This window comes from Rousettus aegyptiacus, unplaced genomic scaffold (assembly GCF_014176215.1).
Source record: "Rousettus aegyptiacus isolate mRouAeg1 unplaced genomic scaffold, mRouAeg1.p scaffold_m13_p_12, whole genome shotgun sequence".
In the NCBI taxonomy this organism is placed as follows: Eukaryota; Metazoa; Chordata; class Mammalia; order Chiroptera; family Pteropodidae; genus Rousettus; species Rousettus aegyptiacus.
Window position 1 is genome coordinate 10,523,748 of NW_023416287.1, and position 24,092 is coordinate 10,547,839.

At 51.1% G+C, this 24,092-nt stretch overlaps 2 protein-coding genes and 1 pseudogene across 5 annotated transcripts; 1 reads left to right on the top strand and 2 right to left on the bottom strand.

Moving 5' to 3' along the window:
* The first annotated feature begins 1,270 nt into the window (after window positions 1–1,270).
* Window positions 1,271–18,153, top strand: LOC107514541 (phospholipid transfer protein). 3 transcript variants are annotated; one of them, XM_016152362.2, is made up of 16 exons: window positions 1,292–1,428; window positions 9,523–9,633; window positions 9,721–9,820; window positions 10,536–10,664; window positions 10,940–11,095; window positions 12,350–12,413; window positions 12,497–12,560; window positions 13,308–13,399; window positions 14,173–14,349; window positions 14,440–14,499; window positions 15,672–15,836; window positions 15,930–15,997; window positions 17,097–17,139; window positions 17,238–17,301; window positions 17,382–17,458; window positions 17,844–18,153. In XM_016152362.2, exons 1-16 carry the CDS (start codon window positions 1,374–1,376, stop codon window positions 17,973–17,975), a joined length of 1,557 nt encoding a protein of 518 aa, XP_016007848.2. In that variant the 5' UTR covers window positions 1,292–1,373; the 3' UTR covers window positions 17,976–18,153. The 3 variants fall into 3 exon arrangements, with proteins under 3 accessions (XP_036085241.1, XP_016007848.2, XP_036085242.1); XM_036229348.1 differs by having other exon boundaries at window positions 1,271–1,428; window positions 17,382–17,961; XM_036229349.1 differs by lacking the exon at window positions 1,292–1,428 and adding an exon at window positions 8,836–8,938 and having other exon boundaries at window positions 17,382–17,961.
* On the bottom strand, window positions 11,705–11,823 carry LOC118610301 (annotated as a pseudogene).
* Window positions 18,097–24,090, bottom strand: CTSA (cathepsin A). Of its 2 annotated transcripts, none has more exons than XM_016152365.2 (15): window positions 23,955–24,090; window positions 23,572–23,753; window positions 23,292–23,403; window positions 23,037–23,087; window positions 22,857–22,943; window positions 22,446–22,601; window positions 22,023–22,114; window positions 21,600–21,684; window positions 20,924–21,015; window positions 20,764–20,842; window positions 20,535–20,674; window positions 19,804–19,879; window positions 19,061–19,150; window positions 18,784–18,888; window positions 18,097–18,522 (listed from the first exon to the last, which is right to left on the bottom strand). In XM_016152365.2, exons 1-15 carry the CDS (start codon window positions 24,006–24,008, stop codon window positions 18,439–18,441), a joined length of 1,485 nt encoding a protein of 494 aa, XP_016007851.2. In that variant the 5' UTR covers window positions 24,009–24,090; the 3' UTR covers window positions 18,097–18,438. The 2 variants fall into 2 exon arrangements, with proteins under 2 accessions (XP_016007851.2, XP_016007852.2); XM_016152366.2 differs by lacking the exon at window positions 23,955–24,090 and adding an exon at window positions 23,890–23,937.
* Window positions 24,091–24,092: the final 2 nt, after the last annotated feature.

A 24,092-nucleotide genomic window follows, 5' to 3' on the forward strand; every position in this document is an offset into this window, starting at 1 on the left:
CTATATACCAAGCACTTTATATACATTCTTGTTATTCACAATCTGGACCTTCAAACCATCTCTCCATATGGTCCCAGCCATCTTGAACTTCCTAAATGTGCCAGGTTCTCTCTTGACCCTAGGCCTTTGCATGTGCTGTTTATTCTCACTCTTGCCCCTCTCTTTGCCTAATTCAGCCTCTGAGTCTTAGCTTAGGTGTCCTCTCCACCAGAAAGCTTTCTCTGAACTTGCCTTCCCCCAGGCTAGGTCAGGCCCCCTCCTCTGTATTTCCATAGTGACCTGTGCTCAGTGTTTGTCCATTTTCTTCATCTACTAGGCTGTGACTGCTTATTTGTTGACCGTGGACAGACCACACTGAGTTGAAGTCTGGGTGACTTTTTCAGGTATCCAGTTTCTATTCCTGGCTCTGGTTTCTGTGGTGGGAACACTAAGGCAGTACCCTTTGGGATGCCAAGAAAACCATGAGCTTCCCACTGTCGAAAGGTCCCTGGCAGCAGTCTACTGCCAAGATGGGCAAAGGTTCTGGGGCTTTTGAGTACTCCGTGAACTTTTCTGGACTAAAGCCTTCCTGGACAGCAGGGGTGCGTTGGGAGAGATAGTTGGGATAAGTGGGGCTTCTCCGTTAGTCAGTCCTGCTGTCAGGACCTCTGAGGACCCAGCCTCGACTCAGGACAAAGCCCAGTCTCCACGTTAAAGTAGAGACATAAACATACAGACTGAGGTTGCCACGTACCTGAACCCCCTTGCTCTCTTCCACTACAGCAAGAAGCAGCTGAGAGGGACCATATATTTTGATCCTTGAGGTCCTGGCAGTTGGAGAAGGGAGGCTTCAGCATGACCCTGTTCCAGGCTACCCCCACCCAGGTTGGGCCTCAGCTGCCCATGGGCCCTGTTCCACAGTTTAAATAACACTGAGGCCGTTTCCAAGGAAAGTGGGCCTGGCCCCAGGATGGCTGTGGAAGGGAGGTTTCTACACCAAACTGTGGTTTCCACAAAGGGAGTGCCTCTTGGTTTTCTGGCCGTTCTGGGGCCCCATGAGAGAAGCCATTTAGGCCAGGAATAGATGAGAACGAGGCGTCTCCTCTGGTCTTCCAGGCCCTGTAAGCATCTGATGTGGTGTGATGCTCCCTTCCATTTCTCAGCGGGGCCTGACGTGCGTTCGGGCCTGCCCTAGAACCTCGAGAACCAATGATAAATGGAGGCAGGCTTTTTGCTCCCAGGGAGCCCACAGAGGAGTGGGAGAGGCAGACACATAAGCAAAGCTGCAAGGAGATAAGGACTCTGATGGGATGACCAGGAGTGGGCTACAAAGGAGAAGGCTTCAGAAGAGATGTTGGTGGGCTGAATCATGTGGGAAGAATAGAATTTTCCAGATGGGCAAGGAAGGGGAAGGATACAGCTTGCGCCAAGGCCTGGAGATGTGGAAAGGTAAGGTAGGCTCCGAGAACTAGTCGGTCTGAGCACTGCCAGGGCCTGAGGGAAGTGTAGGTAAAAACAGGGCGTTGGATCCAAAATTCAGTCCGGATGGTGCTCAGCCTCCACAGCTAGTATTTGGCTCATCTCAGATGGGGGTGGGGAGCACCCGTGGTGGGTTCCTGCCGCCATCCCGTCCATCCCCTCTGATGGCCATTTTTCTGTTTTGGGCATAGTAGCCAAGAGCCAGGATATTTGCATGTATATGAGCTGAGTCAGCAGAATTAAATCCTAGACTTCTACAAAAAAAAAAAAAAAAAAGCAAGAGTGACAATTAACAGCTTCCTGAAAGTCTGAGATCAGAGGAAGCTTTGACACAGAGCCAAGGGAGGAGGACACCAACTGAGCCTGGATCCCAGCTGAGGGGGTCCTAGGACGCTTGGCTTCTAACCCAGAGATCTCAACCCTGGCTGGGAAAAACCTCTTGAACAGCTTTATTAGGGTATAATTTCCATACCACGAAATTCACCTGTTTCAAGTAGACAATTCAATGAAGCTGAGTAAATTTACACTGTCACATCACCACAACTCAGTTTTAGAACATTCCATCAAACCCCCAAAATCTCTTGTATCTATTTGCAGCCAACCCCTCTTCCTACCCCACCAAACCCAGGTTAACCACAACATGCCTTCCATCTTTATATAGATTTGCCTTTTCTGGACCTTTCATATGAGTGAAATCATATAAAATGTAACCTTTATGTGTTGCTTCTTTTACTTAGCATAATGTTTTGGAGATCTGTCCATATCGCAACATGTATCAGTAGTTAATTTTTTTTTAACTGCTGGACAGTATTCCATTATATAGACATACCACATTTTGTTTATTTGTTTACCAGTGGGTGGACATTTGTACTGTTTGCACTTTTCAGCTATTATGAATGAAGCTGTTATGAATATTTATGTACAAATGTTTATGTGAACAAATGTTTTCCTTTTCATTGGGCAAACTATACAGGCCCTTTATTGGGGCCTAGGAGTGGAATTGCTGTGTAGTAAGTTTATGTTTAACTCTATAAGGAACTGTGAAACGCTTTCCAAAGCCCCTGCATCATTTTACATGCCTAGCAGCAAAGTATGAGAGTTCTAGTTTCTCTATGTCCTTGCCAATACTTGTTATTGTCAGTTTTTTGTTTTTTTTTTTTTATCCCGCTGAGCAACTTTTTAAAAACATCCCCTAATGCCTGGGCTCAATCTCAAACCAATTAAATCAGATTCTTGGGGTTCGAGGCCCAGGCATAAGTATTCAAAACATAACAGAACAAAGCAAAATCTCCCTACCTAAAAGCTGCTCATGTGCAGAAGGGTTGAGAACCAATGATCTAATTTAGATCTGAAGTCTTGACCTACCCAGCACTGAGGGGAAGCTCAAGCTAGCCAGCAGCCTCTCCCATACCAGGAAGCTAATGGGCTTGGCGGTGGGAAACAAGACGCCTCCCAATAAGGCGCATGTACAGTCCCTGAGCAGATGGGCCCGTTGGAAGTTGGGGTGAAGGGGCCTTGGAGTGGCTTGTGGCAAAGAGTCCTGACTTCTGCACAGCCAGCTGAGATTTTGATGGGGCACCTCTCATGACCTTAGGGATTGTTCAGACTTCTGAAGAGATTAGTAAAGTATGGCATTCCTGGCTGCAGACCAGCTGCAGATAACCCCAGAGAAACACATGGAGATGGGTGGTGCCAGCAGTGACTATAGGCAGCTTAGAAGCTTGAAGGAAATTAGGCCAGGGCCACACAGTCTCTTATAAAATCTCCTTTTGAAGAGTCTGCAGATCATAATAACCACCCCCTGCCCGTGTATGAGACCATGTCTGGGTATGGGCACTGGGGATACAGCCATGAATAAGTGTCAGGCTCCACCTCCATGAAGCTTACAATCTACTGGAAGAAACAGACAATAGAGAATTAGACAGAATGACAGGTAACAATGGGGAAGGGGCCTCTCAGTGGGGGAGACAACCGAGTAGAGATCTGGGTGAAAGAAGGAAGCTAAATGGACAAAGATTGGTGTGCAAAGACGTAGCTGGTAGAAAGATTTAATGGAAAGCTTGAAGCTGAGTGAGTTTGGTGTTTTCCAAACAGTGGTAAAAGGTGCAGGAGTAGAAAAGGAAGGTAGGCAGGAGCTAGATCACCTAGATTCTTTCAAGGGTCATGGCCACAGTCTGGATTTTATTTTGTGTGCAATGGAGGCAAATGAAGGGTTTCGAGCAGGGTAGTAAAATGCTATGATTTCTATTTTTAAAGCTCACTTTGGTTGGTGCAGGAAGACTGGACTTATAGAAGCAATAGTGAGGCAGGGAGATGAGGCAACCTGTCCAGGTAAAAGATGAAAACAGCTTGGACCAGTGTTGGTGCAAATGGAAGAGAAAGTACAGATATGAGACATCTTTTGGAGTTACAGACACAATTACTTGCTGACATAGAGTAGAAGGAATAAAGGAGTTAAACATGACTCCTATGTTTTTGACTCGAATATCTGGGTGCCATGATCTGAGATGAAGAAGACTGGGAAAGGGGCAGAGTTTAGTATTGCAGCGGGGGTAGGGGTGATAAATTATGGATCTAGCTGGGCGAAGAGAGGAGGGAAGCTGGAGGGCCAGGATGTCCTCATGATTCATGGCTGGGGTGTTGGCGGTCCTTGTCAGATCAAAGCCTGGTTATGTCAGGCCCCCAGAGACTGCAGTGCTAGATCATCCCAAAAAAATTCAAGATGCTGGAATGGATCGGGTGCTTCTTGCAACCTTTAGGGAGGTCCTCCAAAAAACAGACAAGCTTAGGCTGAAGATAGTGGCCCATCCTTGTTATCAAAAGGAAAAGGCACCATCTCTTTTTGCTCTCTCCCTTCCATTACTTTGAAATTTTATTACTGGCTTGTGAACTCCAAACATCTAGATAGCATTGCTACAGATAGATCTTCCATCCCTTCTTCAAAACAGTGATGGGGTGGGAAGCCCATGCTCAGTGACTCTTAAAAATAAAGACAGGAGAGAGAGTTAAAGGATCATCAAGAAAGAGGCCTCATGAGTCAGAGTCCGCTAGCAGGCTGCAGGAAGCATGGGAACTGGAAAGGAGGGTGGAGCATGAACACAACAAAGGAGAAAGAAATCAGAGAGAAGAGTGAGCTGCTGGAGGTCAGCATCGGAGCTGAGCGTGAGAGGTACCAGGGACAGGGGTGCGAAGGCCCCAGGATCTAGGGAAGCAACACCCTGAAAGAAGCATTGGAATTCATGAGTTTCAAACCAGGAAGAGCTTTTGGGGACCAGGTGGCCAGCTCCTTTGACAGAAGAAGGAATTGGTTTGCAAGGAGGAAATGGGAAAGAAAAGAAGAAATCAAAAGACCGCAACGCTTTAGAAGCCACAGAAAGGCAGCTGTGCCCTGGCGGAACTCATTCCTGGCCCTTTATTTCTCTTCTCTCCATTTGGTGAATGTCCGGCCCCCATGGGGGCAGTTCCATCCAGCTGCTTTCTGGAAACAGGTGGTCATTCTGCCTGTTTGGAGAGATGCAATCAGGGTCTCCTGGTCTGATGTCTGCCCACCCCCCAACTCATAGCCCTCCCCTCTTTCCAATTGGGTCCCCTATCACATGCTCCCTGGCTTACCCACATTGACCAACAGGAGCACATACATTGCGGTGCTCATGCACTCAGGCAGAGTGAGAAGGCGCACGGTCCATTTCCTGAGGGGTTGCTTGTTGTTAGGGGTGGGGGAGTGGTCAGGAGGGAAGATGGGCTGATGCAGCTTCTCCAAGCCATGCAGGGATCCAAAGAAAACACAGCTGGAGACAGGGAAAGGAGATGGGGAGCCAGGCTATGCATGTTGACATCTTGGGCAGAAATCCAACTTGACATCCAGCGGAGTCTGTGTTTATTTACTTGGACCAGTTATTTCCTCTTGCCATATCTCAGTTTCCCAGTCTGCAAAACAGGAGCCATGATAGCTCCCTCAAGGGATTGCCGTGAAGATTAAATGGGATCATTGAAAAAGAGAGAGTGGAGAGGAGTGGTTAAGAGCATGGGCTCTGAAGACAGGATGACTTGAGCTAACTACTTACCCTCTTTGGGTCTGTTTTCTCATCTGTAAATTGAATGATGATTCCCATCATATAGGTTGTTATCAGGTTTAAGTGAGTTAATATATGTAAATCACTTTTTGTTGTTAAAAAGAATAGTTACTGATAATTACCAGAGACGTTTATTAGCTGTTTGTTGTGCCAAGGACTGGGTTTAGCACTTTATATACTTTATTACATTATAATCTCACTGGCACTCAGAGAGGTATTCAGGTACTAGTTCATCCCCATATATAAATGTGGAACATGAGGCTCATAAAGAGATTTACTTTTTAATTCTTCAATGCGGGGGAGCAGGGAGCAAACAACAGCCCATGGGCCGAATCTAGTGAGCAGCCTGTTCATTTAAATATTGTTTATAGATGCTCCATGCTACATCAGCTATGACTGACACCAGAAGGCCTGCAAAACCAAAAGTATGTGCCATCTGGCCCTTTGCAGAAACAGTTTGTTGACCTCTGCTCTAGAAAATGGCAGAAGCAGGATTTGAACCAGCTTCTGCTTTGCAAAGCACTTAACTGCTTTGCTGTTCCGGTTTTCTGCAGTATCCCTGTACTGGATGCACAACAGAGGCTAGAAAAGCCTTTCTTTCCTGTCCCTTTGAACACTAGGAAGTTTCCCCTTCCCTCTTTAAAGCCAGGGGGGAATGTGGAAAGGGATTTGGGATTTCTGATTTCTCCATCCCTCAAGCCAAGTGCTGAGGACATGGGGAGGCTGCCAAAACCCTTCTGTGCTGCACATCTGCCAACATCACTCTGAAGTGTGAGGATCAGGGGCACAAGTTTTGCAAGAAAGGGGAAACTCATGTGAAGGAGAGAAGCAGGCTGAGTGGACAAGTGCCTGGAATGAAGGCCAGTGATTATACATGGTGGTCCCCTAGCCCAGGTTCAGGGCTGTGTTTAGAGTTAGCTGGACTGAGACTGACAAGGTACAGAAGTTGATAAAGAATCCTAGGCTGCTGTAGGTATCACCTGCTCTCAGACACATTTGAGGACTTTGAACCAGTTCAGTCACTCAGCAAATATTTATTCGGTACCTACTCTGTGCCAGGCACTGTTCTAGGCACTGGCAATGAGTGGTGAACCAGACCTCAGCTCTCATGGAGACAGACTATGTCTCCATTAACCAATCAATAAGAATAAACTACTACTAAATTGTAATAACATCTATAGAGAAAATAAACCAGGCTGATGTGATTGAGAGTAACTGCTAGGTAGGAAGGGACGGCCTCCCTAAAGCAGTGCCATTTAAGCTGAGACCAATAGAACAAGGTGCCAGATGTGGGAAAATCAGGAGGAAAAGCATTCCAAGCAGAGGGAACAGCAAGTGCAAAGGCCCTGAGTGAGAAGAATTTAATTTCCGTGTTTAAGGAAACAAAAGGCCAGTATGGCTGGAGCAGAATGGAAAAAGGGCAAGAGTGGATGAGATTGGGTGGGCCATACCTCATACTGGGAAAATCAGGGCAGGGAAGCAGGACTTTATTCCAACTGTGATGGGAATCCCCTGGATGGATAATGGCTAATGACGCTGATGATCATAGCTAACATTTTTTGAGCCGTTACTAAATGCCGGGTGCTTATTAAGCCCTTTAAATGCTTTAACTCATTTAAACCTCACAAACAATCCAGAAGAGGAAACAGAGGCCCAGAAAGGTTAAACCATTGGCCCAAGGTCATATAGGTATATTCAAAGGTCACTGGGGCTACCGTGGGGACAGTAAATAGCAGGGGACAAGACCCTAGATGAGATAAGAACGACACAAAGACAGAACTGGCATTTCAGTTAATGAGAGGAAAGAAAACTAACCTCTGCCAAGTTTCCTGCTCCTGCCAGGCTCCAGGAAGAGTGAGGGTTAGTGGAGTTCAAATGTGCATTTTGGTACTTCCTCCTCTTGACATCCTTAGCATTTTTTCTGTTCCCCTCTTACACCCTTTCTGCCTGTTTGCTTGTGGTTTGTGCCCTTAATCATAATAGCTAGCATTTAGTTGGCACTAATGGTATGCCATGTACCATGCACTATGCCCATTTAGTTTATTCTTGCAATAAGCTTTTTGTTTCTGTTTTAGAATGAGAAAATTGAGGCCTCGAGCGGCTTAAGAGTCCAAGAATTGGATCTAAGAATCAACAGCCTAGGATTTGAACCCTGGTCTGTTAGACACAGAGTCTAAGCACTTAGCTACTGGGCTATAACCACCCACCTCCCACCTTTCCATGAACCATCCATGGGTTTCCCCAGTAATGACCACAGGTTGATCTTTACCACTAGCTGCCTGCTGAGAAGGGTTCACCAATAGTGCCAGCTTCAACCTTGTAGGTTAAGAAGGCTAAATTAGTTCATCTAGATCTAGGGTGACCAACTATCCTGGTTTGCCTGGGACCACGGGGTTTCCCCAGTTTCAAAGCCGGGAAAGTTCTAGGCAAATCAGGACAAGTCGGTCATGAGTGCTTGTTGCTAAATATGTGTTCAATGGATATTAACCATTATTACTTCTCCTTTACTCTTTCATTTGTTTGACAACAAAAAGATAACGAGCACCTACTCCGTGCCCTGTCCTAGGAGTTGGGAACCCTGTAGGTAGGCAGTGGTTGGGGCAGAGGGAGGTGGATACTGTGCAGAGAACTTAGCTCCAAAGTTTCACAAAACATCCAGAGTCTCTGAGGAAAGTCACTCCCTCTAGGGTGATTCCAACAGCCTGTGTTGTGTCCTTCTGGGCTGGCAGCACTTGCTTGGATCCCAGTGGGAGAGGTTTCAGGGCCCTTTCGATTCCCTGCATAGTGACATGGAGACAGGTGGGGGTCCCATAGTGAAGCCTGGCAAGGAGAGGTCTTGAGATGATTGTGAGTGGAAGGAAAGGGAAGGGGAAAAAAAATGTCTTTGGCATTGACTTTGTGGCTTGCTCTGGGCTGGAATAAAGGCTTAAGAGATAATATCCCTTATTCGACACATTTAGCTGGATGAGGAAACTGAGATTCTGTGACCCCAGTGAAGTGATTTGCCCAGCATCATGCAGGAAGAGATGTAAAAATTGGAATTTGAACCAGGGTTCCAGAGAAGCAGGGATTGTTGGGGCCGGGCTGCCAATTCCTGCATATCCCTCCCTCCTGGCCGGCTTGGGTCCCCCACTTGTCTTGACAGAGGCCCGGCATGTCGGCATGTCACCAGGCTCTGTACAGCCCTCTCCACCCTCCCTGCTGCCAGCGTCCCGCCCCATCCCCCCCCCCACCCTCAGAGAGGAGGGGAGAGCAGGAAGAGGGGAGGGGGGGTCAGAGAGGCTAGGCTTTATAAAAGCGGCTGGGACAGCACTGCCTGCCAGACCCCGCTGCTGCCCGGATCTCCTGAGCTACCCGTGGGCCCACGTGACCACACCGACCCGCACCCCCCTTCCAGTTCCATCGCAGTGAGTTGGGGCGCATCTCCATCCACCCCAGACATACTCTGAGTCGCGTGGTCTACTGAACCCGGGGTGGGGAGGAGAACCCATGAAGGAGGGCATTGAGTTGGGGGGGCACCAGACAGAATCCCTGTGGCAGGGATTTAGGACCCGAGGGAGCCGGGAGGCCCCTCTCCTCCCCCGGCTCGGGGCCTGGGAGACTGCAAGCCACCCCCTAGGAATGTGCGGGTAGCCGTTCCCATGGTAACGCAAGCCTCTTCTGCCTTCCGCTGGAGGAAAGCAATCGTTGGGGAGTCGGGGGCTAGTCCCTGGGAGGTCTGAACTTGTCACCCAGAGGATGCTCGAGGAAACCGAGGATACCCCCGCCCTTCTCCGGTGCCCCAAAACTTCTGGGAGCCAGACAGCATGTCTCATCCCCTCCCAGAGCCTCAGTTTCTGCATCTGTCAAATGGAGGCAATGTTATTGGTTCCAAATTCCCCCAAGAGTTATCTCGAGGGTAACGAGCCCGGCCAGGCCCCTCTCCTGGCTGGACATGAGAGGAGTGGGTTTTAGCGGCCTGGTGACTCCCGCGACCCCACCCCATCCCCAGGCCCGCTCGCCATGGCCCTCTTTGGGGCCCTCTTCCTAGCGCTGCTGGCAGGCGCTCACGCCGAGATCCCGGGCTGTAAGATACGTATCACCACCAAGGCGCTGGAGCTGGGTAAGGCTTGGGGAGGAGTGGGAGCGGGTGCGGGTGGGGTCACTCTAGCAGTGCGCGCAGGAACTTAGGGTCTCGCTTCTGCCTCAGTGAAGCAGGAGGCACTGCGCTTTCTGGAGCAAGAGCTGGAGACCATCATCATTCCGGACCTGAGGGGCGGAGAGGGCCAATTCTACTACAACATCTCTGAGTAAGTTGGAGGCTCCGGGGTGGGGCTTCGATGTGGGGGCGGGGCTTAGAAAATATATATGGGAGATATTTCGGGACACTGGGTGGTTGAGTGAAATGGGGGCGCGGCCAAGTCGATGACACGCGGAGTTAAGAAAGGATGGATTGGAGAAGATAAAGGCCAAGCCTGCCCACATAGGCGGGACCAAGCAGATGGGCGTGGCCTAGGAAATGGCGGAGGGACCAAGAAAAGCTAAGCGTAAGACTAGGCATTGAGGCGTGGCCAAAGAGCACCAGAAAGGTGGAGCCAAGAAATTTTCCAGTGGTTGAGAGTAAGGTCTAGCAGTAGAGCTAATGAGACAGGTCCTGGGAACTAGTAAAGACCTGTGGTCTAGGACAATTGTGACAGGTGAAGCGGGACAAAATCAAAGGGCTCGGTTAAAAGGCCATGTCTAGCAACCCCAGGGTGTCGGGGTAAAGGGAGTGTAAGCAACAAGCCTTCTAAGAGAAGGGGTATGGCTTACTTTTAACACCTGGGTCAGTAGAAGCTCATCTCTGAGCCACCCTAGTCCAAGTTGAGCCACCAAGTCCAGGGTGGGCAGTTGAGGAGCAATGGAAGAATTCATTCCACCCACCCTAGCTTCCCCAGACCTGGACTCGAAGAGAAGGGACTGAATTTCTTGTGGTTGAGAGGGATCCCCTCTTGGTCCTTAATTTGACCCTAAGACCTCCTACAGTGTGAAGGTCACGGACCTGGAGCTGACAACCTCTGAGCTCCACTTCCAGCCAGAGCAGGACCTGGTGTTACAAATCAGCAACGCTTCCTTGGAGATACGGTTCCAGAGACAGCTTCTCTACTGGTTCTTGTGAGGTTCTGGCACCCTCAATGGAGTGGCGGGTGGATCAGGAGGGCCGGGGGTGCTGTAGGGCTGTGGGAAATCCCTTAGCCTTTCTTAGTGTTAGTTTCTTCAAAAAGAAACGATCATACCCACTTGATAAAATTGATAGAATATCTGGTAAACTGTGCAGAAGTGAAGCGTTTTGAAGAGGTATCATGATGTATGGGTGTGGGGAGCGGGGCAGTGAAGACTCGGTTAAGCTCCAAGCTGGGGTGAACATGAACCCCGCTCACCCCTGGCAGCTATGATGGGGGCTATATCAATGCCTCCGCCAAGGATATATCCATCCGCACTGCTCTGCGCCTCTTCCGAGATCCCACTGGCCGAATGAAGGTGTTCAACATCTCCTGCCAGGCTTCTGTCTCCAGAATGCATGCAGACTTTGGGGGAACCTTCAGGTAAGCTCCATCTCCAACCCTAACGCATGCTCCCCCCCCCTCGCCCCCGCACACTGAGCCCCACATGCCATCTGCCGGGTGCAATGCAAAGTGCACAGGCTTGGGAGTCAGACCAATTGGGTCCAAATCTCAGCGTTACCACTTTCTGACTGTGCGATCTTGGACAAGTCCCTAAAGCTCTGTCCCTAAATTTTCTCATTGATGATATGGGGATGATAATAGAACCTATTTTATAAGATGCTGTGAGGGCTATTTGTGTTAATAAAGGTAAAAATATTTAGAACAGTACCTGGCACATAATAAATGGCTAGCCACTTTGATAAGAGTAACTGTGAAGATAAATGTGCAGAGTTGGACATGAACTAGGTTCTCAATAATTGGTAGTGCTTATTAATAACAACAAAAATAATTACATAGGTCCAGGTTTGGGACTAGGAAAGAGATTTAGTGCTGGTTCTGGAATACAGTGGGAGAGAAGATGGTAGATTTATCATCTGGTATTGGTACACCATCAATTTTTTTTTTTTTTTTTAGGTGAGGCAACCCTTGATTGACCTCACAGATTGCAAGGACCTTGTCAGCTTACAATCCCTTATTTTTTATTTTTCACGCCTACAGCACCTGGTCTTCCTAGGTGGTCTCCCATCCAAGTACTAACCAGGCCCTACTCTGCTTAGCTTCTGAGATCAGAGGGAATGGGGCTTGTTCAGCGTGGCATGGCCGTAGACACGCTATCAGTTTTTTACTTATTCAACAACGTGAATGCCAGTCCCTGAGGATCAGAAAGGAGCTCAAAGCCTAGTTGGAGGACAAAACATTTGTCATTGGGGACTTGAGAGAAGGACTAAGAAAGTACTCTGGGGGTTCAGAGGATGGTAGTCTGGAAAGACTGTCGAAAAAGGAAGCATCTGAGCCAGACAGGGGGAAATATAGGACAGGGGCATTGAGGGAGGAAGATAGGCCGTGAGTAAGCACATGGAGCTGGGGATGCTCAGAACAGGTTTGAGGAATTGTGGGTAGATTCGCTTGGCTGGTGGGGGACTGGGGTAGGAGAGGAGGTTTTAAGAATGAGGCTGGAGGGGATTTGGGCACAAGTCATGGAAAACCTCTATCAAAGAGCTGGTGATTCAGGTCAAAGTTGAGGTGTCCATCCCCTCTGCCTCCATCTCTCTCTCTGGTCACTGTAATTTCTCTTGGACCTGCCTTGGGATTAGGGGCAGGGTCTGGGCTCACTGATCTATCCTCTCCTCACAGGAAGATGTACGAATTCCTCTCCGTGTTCATCACCTCAGGGATGCGCTTCCTTCTCAACCAGCAGGTGTGGGCAGCGGCAGGTCCGGGGGACAGTAGGGGTGGGCATGTCCTTTCCTGAAGGCCCTGACTTTGGCCCCCACCTCCCAGATCTGCCCTGTGCTCTACCATGCAGGGATGGTGGTGCTCAACTCTCTCCTGGATACGGTGCCCGGTGAGTTGGCATTGGTGGGGCGGGGAGCTCTGGGCCAGGCCCTGGGGCTGGAATGAGGGTGAAAGGAGGCTGTCAGGCAGTGTCTCAGCGTAGGCCCCTTCTATGCTCTGCTGCGGAATGGCCCTGGGTTCAAATGTGGCCTCAGCCACCAACTTGCTGTGTGACCGAGGGAAGTACTCGCTTCTCTCTGAACCTTGGTTTCCCGGCTTGGCTGACGAGGCCTCCCCCTGGAGTTGCTGTGAGGATTAATTGAGGGGCTGGTTGTCAATATGTGCTTGCCGATTGCTGAGGCCCTATTTGTGTGCATCAACTGGCACTTAATAGGGGTTTAATTAACATGAATTCCCTTTTCCTAAGCTGTGACCTCTGTTTGCTGTGGGGCAGGGATCATCACGCCCCATACACAGGGCATGAGCAGGGGAGGAGGAGGCAGAGGAATCAGCGATGGAAGGGACTCCCTTGCCATCTTGTTCAGTGATCTGATGAAACTCCTGTAGTAATAGTAGTAATAGTAGTAGTAGTAGTAGTAGTAGTAGTAGTAGTAGTAGTAGTGATGGCTAACACACTCGAACACTTACTGCATATCAGGCACTAAGTGCTTTCCACAGAAAACTAATTTGATCCTCATAGCAATCCTGTGAGGGAAGTATTATAATGATTGTTTTGTGGTTGAGAAACTGAGGATGATGGCTTACGCACCTTGCCCAACATCACACAACCCTGAGTGACTGGAGCCCCTCCCTGCAGTGCGCAGTTCTGTGGACAATCTCATCGGCATTGACTACTCCCTCCTAAAGGACCCTGTGGTTTCCACCAGCAGTCTAGACATGGACTTCCGGGTGAGCTGTTCAGCTGGCGTGTCACCTCTGACCTAGCCAGACTTCCTCTGAAGCTACTCTTTCCCAAATACGCTTCTCGCTTCCTACCTCGGGGCCTTTGCTCCTACACCACCTTTCCCCATCTCCCCTGGAGAAATTGGACATACAGTTCTCATTTCATCCCTGTGAGTCAAGTGCTTATACCCGTTTTCAGGGATGTGGAGATTTGCTCAGAGAGGTGACGTCGCTTGCCCAAGGCCATGCAGCACCTTTACTCCTCCCAGTAGTGTAGAAGAGTTTCAGAGTGCAGACTGTGGCGTTAGAATGCCTGCAGTTCAGATCGTAGCTCTGCCACTTCTAGCTGTGTGACCTTAAGGAAGTGGCTTAACCTTTCTGTATCTGTTGCCTAATATGTAAATGCAAATAACACAGTAAGAAAACATACCTCATAGGATTAAAGGAGTTGGTCTGTGTAAAGAGCACAGAATTACCACACATATGTAAGCTATAGGTATTATCCTTACTGACACCTAGCTTTCAAGGCCCGGACAAACGCCACCTCCTCCTTGAACCCCTTCCTGAGCCTCTGTCCTCTGGTCTAATATGATTGCTCCTTCACAGCACTCCAGCTGCCCTCCCTTTGATGCCTTTTAAGAAATGTGCTTGTGGGCCCCCCAAGGACAGCAGCTGGGTCCTATTCCCCACTGTTCCCTACAGTGCCTAGCACAGGGCTTGAAGACATCTGGGTGCTGGCCCAGTCAGCCTTGGCCCTGACCCTGACCCCTCTACCCCAGGGGGCCTTCTTCCCCCTGACCCAGGGGAACTGGAGCCTGCTCAACCAAGCAGTGGAGCCCCAGCTGCAGGAGGAGGAGCGGATGGTGTACGTGGCCTTCTCTGAGTTCTTCTTTGACTCTGCCATGGAGAGCTATTTCCGGGCAGGGGCCCTGCAGCTGTTGCTGGTGGGGGATAAGGTATGCCAGGGCCTGTTTGTGGGATGGGCAAGAGGAGACCTGTGATGGAGCTCCTGATGCCCCTGCCTCACCCCCAATTCCCCTGTCCAGGTGCCCCATGATCTGGATATGCTGCTGAGGGCCTCCTACTTTGGGAGCATTGTCCTGCTGGTGAGTGTTATGGAAAGTAGGGACATGGCCAGGGTGGGTAGGCAAACCACCTGCAGGGGACCAGTGAAGTGTGCAGGTAGAGCCCCCAGTGGCAGCTATGGAGCAGACAGAAGGCTGGCCTGGCCTCTGGCCAAGTCCCCTCACCTGGCCAAGCCTGTGGCTAGGTCCGTGAAGGGGGCTCACTAATTCCTGCTCTGCCCTTCATGCAGCCATGATGAAGGTGGGCTAGAACCCAAGCTCTACAAGTGTAGGGGGTCTAATGACTGACATATTATTCTTTTTCCTTCTCTTCCCTTATTTAATGGGGTGAGGGGTAGGAGTTTAAGATTTTAAAAGAAATATTTCAGTGATCATTAAAGGACTTATCCTCAGTTTAGTTTTGTAAATGATGGAGCTGAGATTTGAATGTGGGTTTGAATCTGTGATTCCAGGTCACAGTGGCATTCTCCACTACTCTATACAACTTCACAGGGTTGTCATGAGGATTAAATGAATTAATACACATAAAGCAGTTAGAACAGTACCTAGAACAGGGTTAAGTACTCAGTAAACACTAGCTGGGAATATTACTGCTGTCATCATCATCATCATTAAACTTACGGCCAAACACTGTTGAGAGCATGGACTCTATCGCCAGATTGCCTTGGTTTTGAATCCCAGTTCTGCAACTGAATAACTACATAACCTTGGACAATTTACTTAACTCTCTGTGCCTCAATTTTCCTCTCTCAAAAAGGAGAATAATACCTGCCTCATTATATCGTGAGGTTTAAGTGAACTGTTTAGTGAAGAGCAAGCACTCGATCAGTGTGGGAATCAAACGGGATTCCTGCAGTGCCTCCAGAGAAGTGGCACAGCACTTGCAGCGAAGGGAGATGTGGCAGGGCGCTGGATGTGTGTGTGATGCAAGAGACTAAGCCAGGAATCTGGACTGGAAGTGGAGCCTGATTCCTGAGAACTTAGAAAGGCAGAAAGAGGAGCCGGTCAGTCCTTCGTGTGAGCAAAAGCAGAGGCTGGACACAGTTCTGGCAGGTTTGGGAAGCCACTCCTGTTTCCTTATTTGTCACTCTGGACTCTCAGAGGGCAGAGCCTGAGCCACCCCCTCCTCCCCTGGGGCTCACCAGGGAACAGAGCTGGGATGTGACCCTCCGCCATCCCTGCTCTGTCCCCAGAGCCCAGCAGAGATTAACTCCCCACTGAAGCTGGAGCTGAAGGTCACGGCACCGCCGCGCTGTACCATCAAGCCCTCGGGCACCACCATCTCTGTCACTGCCAGTGTCACCATCGCCCTGGCCCCACACAACCAGTCAGAAGTCCAGCTGTCCAGCATGATCATGGTGCGGTCACCAGACTGTCGGTTGCAGAGGGTTGGAGAGAAGTGGGCTGGGGATCCGCCTGGTCAGTAACACGCACACCCCCCATTCCCGCAGGACGCCCGTCTCAGTGCCAAGGTGACTCTTCGGGGGAAGGTGCTGCGCACGCAGCTGGACCTGCGCAAGTATGCAAATGTCCGAAAACCCTGGCAAACCCTTACCTTCTCTGAGCCTCGGTGTCTTTAGGATAATCACACTTGCCCAACAGAGCTAAAATTCAGTCGTACCTATAAGCCACTTGAGAGCTGTGGTCTTTCTTTGTTAATACGTAGAAGGTGCTTTATTAAAATGTAACTTCTGTGTTTTCACACCACCTCGAGGCAAAGCAGGTATTCTGAGAAATGACCATAGTGGCCCAATAAGGTTAAGTGACATGCCCACAGTCACACAACAGAGCCCAAGAACATGGGTTTCGGCAGAAACCTCAGCGTAACTTAGCTTTGTAATCTTAAGTCATTTTATCTTTCTAAGCTTCATTTTCTTCATGCGTTTAATATAGATAAAAGTAACATCTATTTTCTAGGCCTGCGCTATCCAATATGGTACATACTAGCCACATATGGCTATGTATATTTACAATAATTATAATTAAATAGCTCCTTGGCTGTGCTAACCATGTTTCTCCAGCCACATGTAGCTAGTGGCTACTGTATGGACAGTGCAGATACAGAACCGTTTCCAGAAAATTCTACCAGACAGCGCTGTTCTAAGGAGCTGAACTAGTAAGTACAGTGTAGTGGCTAAGAGCCTAGATTCTGGAGGCAGCTTCAGCCACTTTCCAGCTGTGTGACCTCAGGCAAGTGACTTAACCTCCCTAGGCCTCATCTGCCTCATCTATAAGGTGCAAACAGTAATAGTGCCCGCTTTTAGGGTTGTTATGAGGATTAAATCGGTTGGCATTTCAAAAGATTTAAATATTTAACTTTTTAAACGTGTTTGGTGTCTGGCAGGGAGTAAGCACTAGACATCTTGTTAAATAAAAATAAACAACATGTGGAAAGCTATCAGTATTAGTCTGACGTGTAGGAAGTGCTCGACAAATAAGCAGATGTGAAGAAGCAGAAACTCAGGGAGAAATGATTCGCCCAAGGATGCATACCTCGAGAGTGACAGAACCCCCGGGAGAGATGTATAGGCAGCACATCCGAGACTGAACTTGGCTTCTGGTGGCTAGCCCTGGGGAGCCTGAGGGAGGGAGAGCCCACTGGAACGTCTCTCCCACAGGTTCCGAATCTACTCGAACCAGTCTGCGCTGGAGTCCCTGGCGGTGAGTTGGGAATGGTGGGAGGGCTGAGGTCAGGGTGAACAGCTAAGGCAAGCCCACCCGCTCCTTGCTGCCCTGACTCCACCCCTCCTCCCTTGCAGCTGATCCCACTGCAGGCCCCTCTGAAGACTATGCTGCAAATTGGGGTGATGCCTCTGCTCAATGGTAGGGTTGGGGGTGTGAGGAGGGAGGGGAGGAGGGGGAGCTGGGTGGGGCCAGACTGAGCCAGCTGTTCCCACCCACAGAGCGGACCCGGCGCGGGGTGCAGATCCCGCTACCCCAGGGGATGGCCTTTGTACACGGGGTGGTGACAAACCATGCGGTGAGTAGATGCATGATGGGGAAGGAGGGCGGGGTCTTTCCCTCCCTCTGCCAGTCTGCGCAGCTCCTCCCTTGTCAACGGCCCCTCCTATTTTATCTCAGGTCGGACTCTAGCCTTTCGCAGGCTCCGCCTTCACCTTGGAACCCTGTTCCCTAATTCCACCACCCTCAATGCCTACTAATCTTTCAGGTCTTAGCTAAGAGGTTGCCTTCTCCAGGAAGCCCTCCTTGAACCCCACGGGCTGTACTCCTGCAGCCTCTATTCCAGCACCCTGCATAGGGAGTTATAAGCACCACTCTAAAGACCCCTCAAGGCCGAGGGCTCTAACTCTAAACTCTGGCTTCGGCAAGGGAATGAATAGATTTTCCTCTGCCCCACTGCACAGGGCTTCCTCACCATTGGGACTGACCTCCGCTTCGTCAAGGGGCTGCGAGAGGTGATTGAGAAGAACTGGCCTGCCACCACCATGGGCCCCCAGGCATCCAGTGCCCCACCACCCTCCACGGCAGCTGTCTGAACACTCAACTCCCAACCCCTGACAGCTGCATTCAGGACTCCAATGCCTCTTACCCCCTCCCTCACCCCCTCACTGCCTATAGAGTTCTCTCTAACTCTCAGTGCCACAGAGAAGACGGGTCTTAAGCTGTACCCAATTTAATTCATAATCACAGTCAATTACAGTCCATCTGACCTCCCAGTGGGCTGTCCTGAGCTCTAGTGTGTTCCTGGGGTGGCATCAGTGCATTAAAATCATTCGTTAAGCAGGGTGGGAGCCAGTCAGGAATAAAGTGCTAACGCCCCACCTCCGCTGGCCGTCTATGTGAGGCACAGGGGCCAGCTGGAGGGGGGCAAGGGTGGGAAGCAGTTCTGGAGGCAGGGACCTGCCCCGCAGGGGCATTTTGCATCAAGGAGGACCTCCCTTCTAGTAGGTGAGGCTGGCAGGGGCTGGATTCGGCAGTCGGGGCTGGCCCCCATGGTCGTCAGTATGGCTGTTTATTCAGGAAGCGGGAGAACATGGTGAGAGCAGCCTGGGGCTTGTCGGTGGGGACCATGTGTCCAGCGCCCTGAGGACCAAAAGCTTTGTGAGATCCCCTCCCTGTAGAGCCCACGCCCTGGGTGCTTCCCTCATCCCACTGTATTCTGCTAGTCAGTGACCTTCATCCAACCCCAGCCCTGCCTGCCCCAAGCCTTCCATTCTTCCCATCCCCCCAGAAGACTTGCCCTTGCAGGGGCCAAATGGTAACCCAGCATAAAAAGAAATGGGAAGGAAAGCGAGCGTGGGTCCCTTCTAGCCGCAGCTAGCCCTAACCAGGCCCAGGCCTTACCTTGATGGTGAGAAAGGCGATGTGGGAGAATTCCTTCACGAAGCCAGCAATCTGCTCCCCACTGTCCCCGTAATCCACTAACCAGGGCCGGCGCTGTACCTCCATCTGTCCCAGCAGGGAAGACTTAGCAGCCTGCAGCTGCCGACCCTCTCTGCTCACAGCTGCCAAGCCTCAAGACCTCAAGGGCTGGGAACTCCTCCAGGTTTGCCCTGTCTGCCAGGCAAGCTTGCCCTATCCGTGCACCAGCCTCGCCCTAGGGCCAAGATCCCTGCCTTACCTTCTGGTTGAGGGAATCCACAAACCACTCATCCCCCAAGAAATTGCAGGCCATGTCCACATCTCCATTGTAGAGAAGGATCCGGTATTTCTGGAGCAGGGCATGGAGAAAAGTGGGGGGCTCTGGAACAAGCTCAGGTCCTAGCCCTTAGCAGGTTCAAGCCCCGCCCCCTCAGAGAATTCAAGGGGCCCAACAGGGAACTTGTGTTTCCTGACTGCTTCCTACATGTCCAGTGCTCTACAAAATGCTTTACCTTTGAAGGTAGATACCATTATTAATACCATTTTACAGATAGGGAAACCAAATCTCAAGTTTTATGAGAAACTTGCCTAGGGTCACGTGACTAGTAAAGGAACTTGCACCCAGGCAATGTGACCTGAGCCCATGCTCTAACCACTTTGCTGTACAGATCTAGTCCTAACCTGGCTCTACCAGTGTGTCCTAAATCAATTTGGACAAGGCTCTCTCCTACCCTGGATCTCCATTTGGCCATTTGTAACATGACCTGACGAGCTCCTCTCACCCTAAAGCCTCCTTGGCTGATGCAGACCCCTCAGACTCCTGCAGCAGGGCAGCATGGGGTGGGGCCAAAGCCAAGTTCACATACTGACCCTGCCAACTACAGGACGTTGGGCAAGTGACTTCACTTCTTGGAGTTTCAGCTTCCTGTCTCCCTGCCTTGCCATGCTGCTCTGGGGTCCTGGGGCTGTTGGTGGTGAACCAGCTGTGCTGCCCCTACTTACCTGTGTGGCAAGCAACTTAAGGTACTGGGAGTTCATGCTCTGGTAGAGACGGCGGTATTGTATATTCACCAGGAAACTGTGGGAGCACGTGGGAAGGCCCCAGGAATACAAGGTAGGGGAAGAAAAAGTCAACAGATCAGACCTCCTCTCCTATCCTCCATCCCCAAGCTCCAGCCTAGGAGGCAGACAGCTGGGATTCAGTCCCGTCCTCAGGCCATGCTACCTCTCTTGGACTTACCTGGATGGGGGGCTGGAATTCAGAGGTCCTCAACCCACCCCTGATTAGAAATGCGCAGGGACACTCTGGTTGTTTCAATGACTGGGATTCCACAGGCATTCAGAGCATAGAGACTTGCAAGTGTGAGAGCCACGGCATATGCCAACAGTAGGGCATGAGCACTGACCAATCCAGAAGGGACCTCAGTGGTCTGTGCTATGCCAGGCATCACCTTTTTACTTGCAAGGGTCCTAGCAGATCTGAGCAGGTGGAGATGGTACTGGAGTTGGGGTAGGGGAGGGGGATTGGAAGTATGTCTTTTTACAAAATTCGAAGTAACTGAATTTTAAAAACCAATGTGGCCATTTAAGAATGAACTGGCTGAATATCAATCAACTCATGCCCTGAGTGCCCACAGTACCCCCACTGAGAAACCCTAGGCAAAGGATCCCTAGGAATCTTTCTGATGCCCACGAGCCCCAACAGCCCACCAGCCCCCAGGCCAGAACCTCACTTGCACAGGTCCCAGTGGGGCAGCTGCTCGGGGATGTGGAGGGCCTTCCGCACGAAAGGGTTGTTGAGGTAGGTGGAGGGAGCTGTGGTGTTGGTACAGGGGGGGTCCATGTGCACTCTAACCCCAGAACGCAGCAGTGCCTGGGGGGCACAGACAAGAGCGTGAGGGTCTTCGCTTCCCTGCCTCGCCCCAACCCACCCCGCTTGGAGGAAGCCCAGGCTCTGCACACCTGATGCCACGTTCGCTTGATTGGCAGACGAGTGAAGAGGTTGCCCAAATCCTGGACCACGACAGTATCCTTCTCAAATCTGCAAGTGAAGTGGGGGGGATGGGTGCCTGAGCCTCCACATGGGGCTGGGGTTAGCTCGTGGGCACCTGACAAGGCTCACCTTAAATGGCCGGGCACCCCCCCAGCACATGGGGCGTAGAGGTTGTAAATGTTGAGGCCAGAGTTGCCCACGATGCGGGACACTTCCTGGAGCTGCAATGACACCGAGCCGCCATGCTTTACAGAGCCCTGGCATCCCTATGACCTCAAGATGTGTCCCAAGACTTAGTGCTTTTCTACTTCATCTTGTCTTTACCTTTCCCCCACTTTTCATAGGTAGGGAAACTGAGGCTCAGTGTAAGGACTCTGCCAGATCTAGGCCCACAACCTAGTATTTCTACTTCCTAGCACTGACTTCAGAAGAGTGACTTCAACATTCTTGGCTCAGTTTCCTCATCTGAAAAATGTGGATAATACGATCTCCCTTAGAGAAACTTGAAGATGAAATCATCTACACTGACAGTTCAGCACAGTCCAGGCACATGGCGGATGTTTGATAAGTGAGAGAGAATGCTTTTCTCCTCACAGGGATTATAGGATTTGCCCAGAAAGTCATAGAAAGTGGTGGTGGTAACACATCCATATTCACGTGTCCCAGAGAACACCCAATTGCTAAAGGATGTAGGATAGGGCAGCAATGGGGGGGTGGGGCACAGGGAGTCCCCAGCGAGGGGATGTGGTCCTATTCTCAGGATTGGGGACATCTGAGGTGACACAGGATCAGGGCAGAACCTCACACTGGTCACGCATTCTGGGTCTTTGTTGTCGTAGAAGTTACACGTGTTTTGAGAGCAGCAGTGGGTCTGGAGGGAAGACCAGAGCCTGTAGGAGATCAGAGTGAAAGTGCTTAGACCCACAGTGGGCAGGGAAGGTGAGAACCCCACCTTCTCCAACCTCGAGGGGATAAGAACGTATGTCACGGTGTGAGGTAGGTTCCCCAACCTAGCTGCCCCGAGGCCATCCTGCCAGCCTTCCTGGGTTTCTTTAAATTCTGATCACTAGCCTTTTGCCTTTTAGTACCAAACCCTTCTAGCAACCCCAGACCCTACCTTCTGCTCATAATTAGGGTAGTGCCCAGGATATTATGTGCCTGGAAGACAGACCTGAGATCCTGAGACCTGCCCCACCCTGAAGATTGCCCGACTGCCCTCCTCCCATACCTGTTCCCCAGAAGGCCATGATAGTAGGCGAAATAGACGAGGGAGTTGTCATTCTGCTCATAGGAAGAGAGTCCATTGCCCACAGCCAGTCCCTGTGAAACACCCAGGACAGTCAGCTCGTGGGGAAGGTGATGTGGAAGAGCCTGCGTTGATCTACACCCGGACCTTCAGCAATTTGGAAGCTGGGACCTAGGGTGGTTTACGGGGGTGGTGGGTGGGTGGGAAGGCCACTCAACATAAAGAACAGAGCTGGCAGCCTGACAGGCGAGCTTCCTGTCACGCACAGGAGCAGAGAGACGCCAGCTGGTGGCAAGGATGTTACGAAAGATACTGGGTTGGATGGGGCAGTTGGCCTGTTTGACCCTGATAACCACAAGGCTATGGCTGCAAGTTGCCCCCCTCCCCTCTGCAGCTGTCCTGCACCTGAAGGTTCATGCTAGGGTCCTGCATGACCAACACAGCTAGGGTGGGGATGTAGATGCCGGCGTAGCTCTCTCCCGTCAGGAAAAGCTCGTTGTCCTTGTACTCCGGAAACAGGCGGAAGAAATCTTGAAGGGCCTCAAAATTACTCTGGGCAACCTGGAGACAACAGCAGGACGCGGGGGCGGGGGGTGGATCAGGAGGGTTTGGTATCTGAGCTGAAAGGAATATCAGAAATAATGACAATCCACCCTGTTTGTGAAAGAGGAAGTGACTTGGTAGTGACAAGACGACATTTCATAGAAGGTAAAAGAGCCCAGAATGGACTCCAAGGCCGTGCTCTTTCTCTCCCGGTATCATGCTACCTTTAGAGAACCAGTGAGGCTGGGGCGTATGGGCAAGCACCAGACTCACCTCTGTGTCATTGGTCGCATAAGACTTGTCATTGGAGTAGGAGAAGCCCACCCCAGCTGGGGACTCGAGGTACAACACGTTGGCAATCTGGAGAGGAGGAGGTGGAGGAAACGAGTTGAGGGCTCCCCACCCTATCCAAGCGCCCACACACCCCCACAGGACCCACAGCATCGGCCATACCAGGTTCCAAGAATAGGGGTTGTACTCCAGGGTAACGCCATCTGGCTGGACCTGAGGAGGAAAAAAATGGCTGAGTGGAAGGAAAGGGCCTCCGTGTCAAGCCCATGGTACAGATAAAGAGACTGAGGCTCAGGAAAAGGACACATTTTTGGAAAAATCACAAAGTCCTTTTCTCCCTCTTCCTTGGCCTCTTCCTTTGGGAAATGTCCCCTCCCTCTCCCTTTCCTGGGTTATGGAGAGCTGCTTTCCACTCACCAGGAAGGGGCCATGCTCTGTGAGGAAGCCATCTAAGGAGCTGCAGCCCGGCCCTCCGTTGAGCCAAAGCACCACAGGGCTGCTCTTAGGGTCCTTCTGGGACTCCACAAACCTGAGAGGGGAGTCAGGCCCAGGTGGCTGCAGGTGGAGAGAATCCTTCCAGCCCTCCCTGCTCCCAGGCTCACTCAGGGGTCTTCAAGACCCCCGCCCCGCAGTCCTCTCCCCTGGTGGGCATAGCAGTGCCCCTCCCCACTCCGCCCTGGGAGGGAGAGCCGCGGACCAGTAATGGAGATGCTTGGAGCCAGAGCCTCTGAGGTAGCCGGAGTACTGGCGGAAAGACGGCTGCTTGGCCAGCCCTGGCAGGCACTGGATTTCGTCCTGTTTGGGAGCTGCCTCGCTTTGAGGCGCCCAGAACAGCAGCAGCTGCAGCAGGAACGGCGACCACTGTTTAGCTCGAACCATCTGCGGAGAAAGGGTGCTGGCTGTTTACTGGCTCCCTGGCTGCTCAGCGCCTGCGTGCAACCGTCCCTGGGGAGGAGCTGGCGGCGTACGAGCGAGGAAAGCCTGGGCCCGGCCCCAGCTCCCACCACCGAACCACCTCCGCTGGCCCCAACGCGCTGCCGGGGGCTCCGGGATCCCCTCCAGCCTCCGGAGTTCCCTCACCTCTGCTCTCCCGCGTCCTTGCTTTCCAGGAGGTGCCTGGTGACAGGAAGTCATGTGTACGTTGAGTCACGTGTGCTCCGGTATCATGTGACAGACTTCCACCCATCGCTCTCTGGTGCTTGAGCCCCCGGAGGATGG

What these genes read in the sequence shown, in the direction of transcription:
- LOC107514541 (XM_036229348.1), top strand. Translation starts at nt 1,290, where the DNA reads ATGACCAGGAGTGGGCTACAAAGGAGAAGGCTTCAGAAGAGATGTTGG. An exon ending in TTCTACTACAACATCTCTGA is followed by an intron (nt 9,821 to 10,535) that starts GTAAGTTGGAGG and finishes GACCTCCTACAG; the next exon opens with TGTGAAGGTCACGGACCTGG. An exon ending in TCTCCTGGATACGGTGCCCG is followed by an intron (nt 12,561 to 13,307) that starts GTGAGTTGGCAT and finishes CCCTCCCTGCAG; the next exon opens with TGCGCAGTTCTGTGGACAAT.
- CTSA (XM_016152365.2), bottom strand. Translation starts at nt 24,008, where the DNA reads ATGACTTCCTGTCACCAGGCACCTCCTGGAAAGCAAGGACGCGGGAGA. An exon ending in ATGCGACCAATGACACAGAG is followed by an intron (nt 22,602 to 22,856) that starts GTGAGTCTGGTG and finishes TGTTGTCTCCAG; the next exon opens with GTTGCCCAGAGTAATTTTGA. An exon ending in CATGGCCTTCTGGGGAACAG is followed by an intron (nt 21,685 to 22,022) that starts GTATGGGAGGAG and finishes GATCTCCTACAG; the next exon opens with GCTCTGGTCTTCCCTCCAGA.